This window comes from Colius striatus, chromosome 22 (genome assembly GCF_028858725.1).
Source record: "Colius striatus isolate bColStr4 chromosome 22, bColStr4.1.hap1, whole genome shotgun sequence".
Taxonomy (NCBI): domain Eukaryota; kingdom Metazoa; phylum Chordata; class Aves; order Coliiformes; family Coliidae; genus Colius; species Colius striatus.
Window position 1 is genome coordinate 5,395,049 of NC_084780.1, and position 10,807 is coordinate 5,405,855.

At 48.2% G+C, this 10,807-nt stretch overlaps 1 protein-coding gene across 1 annotated transcript; it reads right to left on the minus strand.

Moving 5' to 3' along the window:
* Window positions 1–7,746: 7,746 nt before the first annotated feature.
* RABIF (RAB interacting factor) lies at window positions 7,747–10,807 on the minus strand. Its single transcript, XM_062013440.1, has 2 exons — window positions 10,600–10,807; window positions 7,747–10,497 (listed from the first exon to the last, which is right to left on the minus strand). Exons 1-2 carry the CDS (start codon window positions 10,795–10,797, stop codon window positions 10,258–10,260), a joined length of 438 nt encoding a protein of 145 aa, XP_061869424.1. The 5' UTR covers window positions 10,798–10,807; the 3' UTR covers window positions 7,747–10,257.

The window sequence follows — 10,807 nt, forward strand, 5'->3', positions numbered from 1 at the left end:
TAGTCAGCTGGAACAGCTGTTGGGAAGTGATGAACCCCCTCACACCTACAAGTCCCAAGGGCATGGTAACTGAAGCCTGCTAAGGATTGCGATCATCGAGTTCATTGTGATCATTTCAACACAGGGTATGGAAATGAAACCTGTGTGGGTGCACATACAGAATTACTGAAAGAAAAGAAAGGCAAAAGTCTTCTGGAAAGCAAGGAATGAGAGATGTGGTTTGGTGATGGGTTTGGCACTGTTGGGTTAGTGGTTGGACTTCATGATCTTAAAGGTCTTTTCCAACTGAAATAACTCTCATCAGAGTATTGAGAGAGAAGGACGGAGATGGAGAGAGAGGGGAAAAACCCACAAATAATATTGATATACTCTTGTTTCCAAAAAATTATGCTAAAGGTTGTGAGTAGCTGAAAAACAAGATCTAAAAAAGTAGTAAAGTGTCTGTATTAAGAGAATTTGGCTGTCTGCACACAAGAGGGAGGTTGCCTAGGGCTTCAGGAATCATACATATGAGTACCCATATCAAGAAGCAAGCTTCAGCAGGACCTAGGTCCTCCTGTTCAATAAGCACCCTGAAGCAAATGGGTTTGTGACCCATGGACCAGCTGACATCAGGGGAATATACCTAGCTTTAGAATTAGCTTTTTGAAAAATCTTCTCTGCTTTTATGTAACCTAATCATCGACAAGCAAAAATTATTTGCTTGGTGCTATCAAGTTGGGTATATATTTGAAGAATCCAATCAACATTAAACCTGCCCCCATTCCCACTAACCTCTTGTAATGCCCTCCAGCTCTGAGGCCTGAAAGAACTTGTCTTTCTGTTTTATCACCTCTTTTGTTTTATACTAATTGCTCAGCCTAACTTTGCTGGGGCATGACCTTGGCTGCAAAGTGCCCTTAGTTCAGACAGGTTTCTTAGTTAAGACCAGAATGGCTGTACTTGTCTGAGCCAGGTGAATCTGCAGCTGTAGGTGTTCACATTCAGATGAGAGGGATCATGTGCCATCACTCATCAAAATTAAAGAGGAAAACAGCTACAATATTTTAGTTTATTTTGTTCTTTCTGGAGTGGAAAAAAAAATGGGCAGTTAATGTCTGGTAATGCTATCAAGGCCCTCAGAGCACAGACTTTGGCTGTGTACCATGGATCTGGGGGTTGGACTAGATGATCTTTCAAGTTCCCTTCCAGCCCTTGTGATTCTGTAATATGACGCTTTCAGAAAATGATGGACTTGCAGTGTATTTATGATAAAGTCTGTGGAGCTGCACAGTGGGTCTGGGGATTCTCGAGGGTTTGGGATGAACCTTCTCTGAATGTAGAACTATGCAGCTCTTGTTTTCTGTTCTTTCTCAGAAGTGTTGGGCAAATACTGCATGCTTGTGGTCTTCTATCAGTGAATTCCTAAAAATGCAATAGCCTGAACCCCATATCTATCTGTGAAGTACCTGTCTGTGCTGGGTTTGAAACTACCTGGGATTTCTGTGCACCATTTTATAGCATTAACAACAACAACGTGCTGCATAGATTTCAGTGAGTACCAACTCCTCATTCCCAGGTCCAGAAAACTCCCCTGTGTATGTGGATGGATGAGTGCAGGTGTATAGCTACAGTAAAATGTTCAGATTTCATCACTATGGGAACAATGCTTTAACTCAAGACATTTTGAGTATTTTTTAGTACTGAGGTTTATCTCCTCCTTTCTCAGTGCAAATCCATTCTGTTTCAAATACCCATCCTCAATCCTCTGTCCTTCACCCCTAGCTTTACATTTGGCTCCTTCCAGAGGTGTACAGCCCCTCTGCCTTATTTTATGGGTGAGACACTTTCCCTCCCAAATGGTTCCTTTATGAAGGCCAGAAAACCAAATCCAGATGCCTGTTTATAAACAGAGCTGACACAGGGTGAGACTTGGCAAGGGCTCTGCATGTTCCTGGGCTGAGCAGTTTTTTCTGCTCTAGTTTAAGTCAGACTCCATGGCCTTGAGCCTTCCAGCACGAGATGTTTCAGCCCATTTCAGACCAGGGTTGGGAGGGTACCTCACCAGAGTGAAAGCCTTTCTCCCCAGTGACAGGTTTTATTCTGTAGCTTTGAATGATTATTCCAGTGTGTAATACAATTGATTTTCTTAATTAAATTCTAGAGGCAAGATCTGGAGCTGACCCGAGATGTTGGCTGGGAGCTGGTGAAGGGAAGCAGCATGTTGCAGTAGGGCAGCTCCTTCTCATTTGGTGAATTGCACAACGCAGGTGAGTGGGGTTGGATCTGGTTGCTTCTCTCACCTCCCTGCCATCACAGCAGAACACAGCTGTGGCCACTTCCTCATGACTCTCTGTGTTGTTGGCTGTCTAAAATCTTCTTTCTTAGCTCCCATATCCTTTCATTCTTTGTTCCCATTCTTTCCTCATCACTTTTCCCAAAATGAACACCCAGCTTTTCTCTTGGGTCAGATCAAACAGCATCAGGAAAACAACATGGTTTGGGTTGGGTCCAGGGCTGCATTTGGGAGCAAGAGAAGGTGTAACAGTTAATCATTCACAGACAGGGCCCCTGCCTGGCACAGAGTACTGATTTGTCAGCAGGCTGCAGGGCTCTGCTGAGGGTGAGATGGGGCCTTCCAGAGCAGGGACTGATGGCCTCAACGTGTGTGCACAACAAGAGGCTTGTTGCAAGCAAGGGCCCAGGTGTGTGTGGATCCTGGGTGCATCTGACACAGGCTGACAGAGCAGCAATTAGCCCTGGGCTGAATGTTTGTGCAGTTGTGGGATCCCTCTCTGCAGCCTGGCTGCAGTTGTGTCCTGCCTAAACTAGCTCATTTGGCCATTCAGGTCAGTCGGCCACAGCTGCATGCACGGACAGCACTGTGTCCTTTCCTGCCTGAATGTATTGATGTGAGCTAAATGAATCATGAAGGCAGCCAGGATGGAAGGCTCCATTTTGCTGGGTTGGTTTAAAATCAGAAGCCATTGTAACCCAATGTACACAGCACATTTGCATTTCCTTGGCAGGCTGAATATCAACAAGCCCTGCAAGGAAAGGGAGGCAAAGGCTGCCTGTCAGGGCAGGGTGTAAGGTTCTGCAGAGGAATGGGCTGTGCCCTGACCTGCAGGGATGGACAGGCCCAAGGAGGATGCTGTGGATCTTGCCAAACCACTCCATACGCTTTGACTGCAGTGTGAGATGTTTATCCCATCACATATACCTGCACATTTTATCTCAAGTGCTGTGCACAGCAAACAGAGGAACAATCTGGGGGGAATGCACACCAGGTGGAAATGTTTAATCCACCGATCTGAGGCCAAACCTCCATGGGAGGACATGGATTCTCCATGAGGGTTTTTGGAATGTTTGCTAGGTGCCAAGAAATATCTTTCATTTAGAGCTGAAAACTATCCAACCAGACAGGGCTGAATTAATATCTGACCTAAACACTCCTCCTTCCAGATGGGCTGAGAATCCTTAAATATGGGAACGATGAATGCAGAATACACAGCTAGAGCAGTTCATACAAGGGAAAGAATAATTCCTCTCTGAACATGTACAATAGGCATGTCTCTAATTATATGGTTATACTTAGTCCTCCCCCTCCAGGGAGTGTCAAAGTGGAAAGATGTGTGAGTTGCCAGGTTGGAACTCCAAAGGGCTGGGCTCTCCTTTTGTTTTCTGAGATTTCTGAGGTGATAGTCAGCAGAGCTGCTGCAGAATGTACATGCACAGGAGATTAACATTTCACAACTTTAGCATCAGCTTTCTCTACCTTGATCCTTTGCCTTTGTAACCTTAATGTGCTATTAGTGTGGCTTCCTATAGGTAATCCTAAGTAAGATTCTGTTTTTAATGACCTTAAATACATTACCTGGTTTAAAATCTTACATTTTTTTGTTTTTCCAACTGTTTTAATCCTACTCCTGCAAGCATGGACTTGACTCCTTGCTCTATTTTTTTGTTCTCCATATTACAGGGGCTTATTTTAAATGCTACTCCAGCCCTGACTTTCACACAGTACTTCTTCCCCACAGGTCTGTGGTAACAAACCACCATCTGACATTTGTTGAAGCTGAAAGAGCTTCTCCATCAAGTCCATGTATTTTTTCTTTACAATTAACAGGCTTTCTGAGTTACCCATTTTCAGTGCCATCTTGTACTGTGAGTTTCATGTTGCCCTGCTGCTTGGTGCTCCTTCATTTCCAATTATGTCAGACTTTGGTAACTATATTGCTTGTGTTGGTTGAACTTCTTAGCCCAGGTTTTGTTTGTTACCTAAAAGTAAATTACTGACCCCAGCCTAGACATTCTGTTGTGTTCTCTACCACTGACTTTGGTTTAGATACTGCAAATGTACCTTGTCCCATCCTTCTACAGTAATTGGCCTATTTTTTTGTGGGTAACTAAAATCACACATTTGAAGAGATCTCTCCCACTGTGAAGTTAATCTTCTTTCCCTCATCAAGCAGTAGCACCATCTACCAATTTATTCCTATTTCCAGTGTTTTAATATCCCTGTCTGCACTGATTCTGTGCTGTGGGGTCTTTTTGACCAAGAAACCACTCAGCTGTTAGTGTGGTTAGCAAATGAGGCCAACAGTTTACTTCCTGTGCTGGCATTGGCTGGGAGAGATACGGTTCTTCCTCTCTCTTGGTTGCTTTTCTTTCCTTACTTTAAAAAAAACCCATATATTTTCATTATTAAAGTGTCCTTATCTCAACCCATGAGTTTTTCTCACTTTTACCCTTCCAATTCCTCCCCCATCCCACTGTGAGGGGAGTTAACAAGTAGCTATGTGGGGCTTACTTGCCTGTGGAGGGCACTGAGCCTCTGAATTGCTGCTGACACCTGTAGCTACATCTCTCATTCCTGGTTATTCCTTATGAATGGAGGATCCTCCCACCAAGGTCTAAAACTTCTCATTTCTCCAAGCATTTTGCTCCCCAGCACTTGGGTCCTGTGTTTGCTGAGTCAAAGCATTTCTGACCTCCTGACTACTGGCACTTTTTGGTGCTGGCCCCTTGGACCTGCCACTGTGTGACACACAGAACTGAGTCCTTCTGCCTGTTTTATTAGAGGACAGGAGCCACAGAGTGCTCCCTCACCAGGAAAGCACAAAGCAGCAAGTCCTTGAAGCCACGTCCTCATGCTCTGCTGCCAGAGATTCCAAATTAACCAAGGATTCTGCAATGAGCTGCTATCTGGATGTCTGCCATGGAAAGAGCATGTTGCTAAGTGTTCCAGGCAGTGTGCAGAGCTAGCTGCTCAAGGGAGGGGAGGATACCTGTGCTGACATGGCTTTGCTTATTTTCCCTTGCTCTCAGGGCATCTGAGTTTGAACTGCTGCAGAAGGTGACTCCTGGCAGCACTCAGCCAAGAGCACTTTGCACGCACAGCACAGCAATTCAGGGAGGAACTGTCTGCCTTCCTCCAGGGGAATTCAGAGACTCCTGGAAGATAAGGAAGATGTAAGGGGGGAGCAGAAATACAGCTGAGTATACACACACACTCGCTGCTGCTTCCTCAGCCAGGAGAAGCCATGATAAACACAGTCAGGCAGGGAATTCTCCTACCACAGCTTCTTGCCCCAGGGTCATGTGGCTCCTATCGATGCCACAAATTACCCTGAAAGACTTTTCAAGGATAGACTTTGCCTGCAGTTCTGACCTGTCCTGACCAACATGTCCATGAAAGCAGGCTGCTGGAAAATCTGTCTGCTTTGCTCTGACCTCCTCTGGCGGCTGCACAGCGGCTGCTTTGGCCAGAACACGCCCCGCTCTCAGGCCCAACTGCTACTTGAAAAGCTGAATTGCAACAACCCCCTACATTGGACCATGCCCCTCCAAATCAAGTTTTAGGAAAGATGCAAGCAACAATTTTTACAGAGCCTGCTTCCCCCTCTCAAAAGTGTTATCTCAGTACCCAAGGAACCTGCTTGCTTTTCCTCAGTGATTGCTTATAGGGAGCAAGGCACTTGATTTTCTGTCTGTGCGTGGTCAGCTCATTTTCAGATGCCAGTGGACTTTCCCCAAAGCACATTCCTGCAGCCTTGGCTTCTCACTCCCTGGGAGATGCAGCCCCACAGCTCAGGAACTCTCATCTGCATTGCTAAGCTACCACCTCCCTCTTCTCTAGCCTCACCCACACAGAAAGGTACAGCTCCACTTGTAAGAAAGCTGCACTTTTAAGAACCTGGTTGACTTGCAGTTCAGTATAAAAGTTTTTATGCTGAAAAGCACAACAGCAATTATTGGTTAAAGGAGCAGAAAGCTGGCTTTTATCAAAGCCCTCATTTTCTCTTTGCACTTTTATGGCATATTCCACTCATCTGCTGTGGTTTCCTTCCGTGTCCCCCAGCAGCTGCAACATACTTTGTGGTTTTAGGCAAAATATTTGGTGGTTTAGTGTTCCTTTGATTTTACGGCTTGGCCTTTATTAACCTGGCTTTGCAGGAGGCAGGGAAGCATCTCCATGCATCATTTGTTGAAGGACCCTGAAGCTATTTCCTCTCTATTGTTTCCTTTCCTCCTACTTTTCTTGTTCCTGCCAGGGAGTGTAATGTCAGACGCATAAAATGACCTTCAGAGAATATTAATAACACATCTCAGCTATCCCTCTTCTCCCAAACACCCACATGTACAAGCTGCCTGTGCTGATACGGCAGGATCTGCTCACATGGGGCAATAATTCTGCTCTGTAGTGCTGGTGATTTAGGGAAATAAGCAAGGCAAGATACGTAGGGAGATGTAATGCCAAAAATCTCTCTCCTAGCAAAACTGGCCTTGTTTTTAGCAATCCACAGCTCTTTTCTGAACTCTGCTGAGCTCCTCATCTCCACATGCTATCACAACGGGTTCTGCAGACACTGGGAGCTGCAGGTATTGCAAAGATTGAAGCTTAATACAGGAGGAGCAGCTGAACAGCAGAGCCTAAGATCCTAGTAAGGAGGCAAACAGCAAAGTCCTCCTCAGAGCTGTTACTTTAAAGTCCATGTTGTAACTGCTCTACTAAAGATTTCTGTGAAGAAATGGGCAGTCACGGAGGGACCCTGGGTGTTGTCAGGCCCAGAAACCAAAACCTTTTTGCTGATTTGCAGAGCTGGAGAAAGAGGGCACCTTCAATTTCAGTCTCTGTTTCAAGCACCATGTACCCGTAGCAGTGAAATGCACTTAATTTACGAGAGGAAGAGTGTAACTGTGGCCTCTTGGCCAGGGATGACTTGTGGCAGTTACCTGGGACAGCTCAGCTGATCTCACAGCCTCCTGCTGCCAAGAATGGCTAGACCTTCATCCTGCTATTGCCTCCCAATTATCTCATGCAGGCTGCAGAGTTCCAACTCCCATGTTTTAACCCAGCAGCCTCCCAAAAAGCAGCTTTCAACTAAGTTAGCAACTTTACCAGTCTCAGCAAAGGGCTCAGCAGCTGGTTTGAGGGAGTCATTGGTGGCATCAGCCAGTGCCAGGGCTGTGGGTTCCTCACCCCTCAGCAGTGCTCCAGCCTCACACAAAATGGGTCTTATGCAGCTATTTGTGTAGAAGAATCCTTTTTCCAAATGAATTTTTAAGCCACCTGCATGTGGAAATAAGGGTTTCTATTCTGTCTTGTTCACGATGAAGACGGGCTTCAGGATGAGCATTAACAGGTATTATGTAGGTGTTTCCCATATGTGGAAGGTTGGATCTTGTCTATTTCTGGAAGTTCCTGCAGGCAACTGGAAAGGTTTTTCAATGTGCTACATAAAAAGCAGTGAAAATACTGTGTTTACTTGTGGGACTATCCAAACTTTTATTAGCTTTCATTAACACAAAAACTGTTCAGCGCTTCATTAGATGCTCCCAAACCTGATGTTGCTGTCTTGCACACACACAGCAGAGGTTTGCTGACTGCAGACATTCTTCCTCTAAAGCTCCATTAACACCACAGTGGAACTGTCTGGGCTCAGATTCCACAGTGTGAAGCTGCCTTTTCCCTCTTCACCAATTTTTCTCACATCACCTCTCCAGATATGAATTAGCCCTTGTGATGGGCACCCAGGCATCAGCAGTCAAACTCTGCTGCATGGCTGCCCCTTCACCAGCACCAGGTCTCTGCCTGTGCTACCTGGACTTCAAGGGCATCTCTCACAGCTCCTCCAGGCTGCAGGAAGCCAAGGTCCTACCTGAGACTGAAAGATCCCAAGATCTTGTGGTACAAAAGTCTCCTCCCATGAACTCCTGAAGAACTATATGTGTCTGTCTGTGTGACCCTCCTTAAGAGTCAGCAGGAACCCAACCTGCATCCTGTGGAAGATGTATCCACTCAGCACATCTCTTGCACTGAAAGGCAGGAGCAGCTTTCATTGCTCACCAGCACAGGGCAATACTGTACTGATGTGACAAAGGCCTTTCTCTAGGAAGTTTTCCATTGTCTGGGTGAGGCTGCTGCCTCCACCTCAGCTTCATCCCAGTGCCACTCACTGACTGTTCCCCAGTATCAGGAATCCACAGGTACCATTTCTTGGAGGAGTGCCATTTACTCAGTGTTAATGAAGCTGATACCCACAAGCCTGATCAGCACAGTGGCCTCTCTGAAATGAAACCACTGTGCAGCACATTTCATGTTTTAGTACCAGGGACTACAGTCTAAGTATTACAGGTCAAAACACATTCCACAACAGACAATGATCTAAGTGAAAGTGTGACATTAAAGTGATGTGATCCCACCATTTCAGTGCCTGTGCAGAACCCAAATGAAGCTCTTCTGCCCTTCTAGGTACACTCCCTTGATGAGTCTGTCCAGTTGCTGGGCTCAGGGCTAAAAGACAAGGGCAGGAGGAAAGAAGCAGCTGTCACATCAACGGGGCACCTGACACAGCAAGGACATAGCACAAGCCTCACCTCCTACCTTAATCACTAGACTATGGAGTTATGCTTCTCTCCTGCCCATTCATAAATCCTGACTGCTCACAGAGGGAGCTGTCAGAATGCCTCTGGAAAAGCTACCTGAGGCTCTTCCTGCCTTACAGGCTTCCTGCCAGCAAACCTGCAAGGAAATGTCTCTCCCACAGCCTTGTGGCATCAACACTGCTAGTCTTTTAAGTACAATTGATCCTGATGTTGGTGGCAGATACAGCTTCATCATCCCAGCATAAGGACAGTCGTGCCTTTCCAGCTACATGGGCACCACGGGTTTATTAGCAGTGAGGTATGTCCTCTGTGAGCCAGGACGATCACTGCAGAGCTGCTGTATTGTTCATACAGGGGTCTGCACATGGACAATGCAAACTGGACAATTACCAGGAGATAAACACAGCGAGAGTCATGACATGAGCAATTTCAGTCAACTTTGTGCCCATCTTTTGTAAGGCAGAGACCAAAACTAGACACAATATTCCATCTCTGCTCCCATCAGCTGCTTTCACAGAGGGGAAATTCCTCCCTGACTTTCATACACAAGCAGCTGCTCTGACATTCAGCTTTGAGACTGGCAGTCGCTGGACAGTGCTTGTCCAATGATTCAAATCCTTTTCAGGTTGGATTCTCTTCATTCCTGCTGCCTGGAAAGAGGATGATCTTGCACACTTTCTATATTTGCTGCTCTAGCAGCCTATGCTGTCTGCAGACTCTACTTGTATCTTATTTTGTTTCTGAGAACTCAGTTAGTAAAGCTGCACACAAAGTTCATTCAAAGGCCTTACACACATTCTAAGAGCCATATACTCTTACAGGATACAGTTGTCAGGTTGGATGAGGTTTTAAGACGACCTAAATGTTAAGGTTTGAGGCAGGGAACGTTTCTTCTGAAAATCAACAGAAGATACATCCTTAAACCCTGTAACTGCTTTGGCTGTGGTTCAGACAATTTAAGTTGCCATGATGGTTCAATGCAGCAGTCTTCTCCTCCCCTTGCCCTCGTGCCAGCACCCACATTTACACGGCTGTGTCACAAACCAAGCAGCCTGAAAGACATCTGAGCACGTTTGGAACCATCAGCCTCACGGGAAGCAGTGACAGGGAGCAGCCAGGCAGTGGGGGCTGTCAGAGCCGTCCCTGGAGGCGCCGCACGGACCCGACGTCCCCTCGCGCGGGCTCCTGTGAGGCGCTGGCTGTGCCGATGCCGGTCAGTCCGTGGCTCTGGGTTGTGGCGTGGCCGGTGGGGCTGTCGGTGAGGCGAGCCGTGGGGCAGCCAGACAGGGTCGGGCCGAGTCCGTGGCTGTCGGGCGCGGGGCAGGCGCGGTTCCCGGCCGTGGAGCCCGGCTCCCCGCGCGGCTACCCCCGAGCCCATCGCCGCGGTCACTCGTGCGCCACGCGCTCCAGCGCCACGTAGAAGCTGTCCTTGTCATCCAGGCAGTGCCAGCCGATGGGCCCCGCCTCGCAGTCGGCGCACACCAGGAACTTGACGTTGCCCACGTCGCGAGTGAAGCCCACGTTCTCGAAGGAGAACATGTCGCGCACCAGCCAGTGCTCCCGCACCAGGTCCCCGCCGCCGCCCGCCGCCGCCGCCGCCTTCTTCCGCATGGCGGGCAGGAGCAGCTGCGGGAGACACAGCGTCACCGCCGCGCCCGCACCCGGCCCGGCCCGGCCCTCCCGCCGCCTCCACCCCGCAGCCCACACCCGCCGTCCCCATCCCGGTACCTCGCGGAGGGCGAAGGTGGCTGCGCCGGGCAGCAACACGCGGGACCCGCAGCGCAGGCACAGAACCGCCTTCAGGTTCCGTCCTTGGGCGCACACCAGCTCGGCCGAGCGCGGCTCGGCGGCGGCGGGGGCGGGAGGAGCGGCGGCGGGAGGAGGCGCCGGCTCCATCTCGGAGCAGAAGGCCGCGGCCGCCGCCATGGCCGCGCAC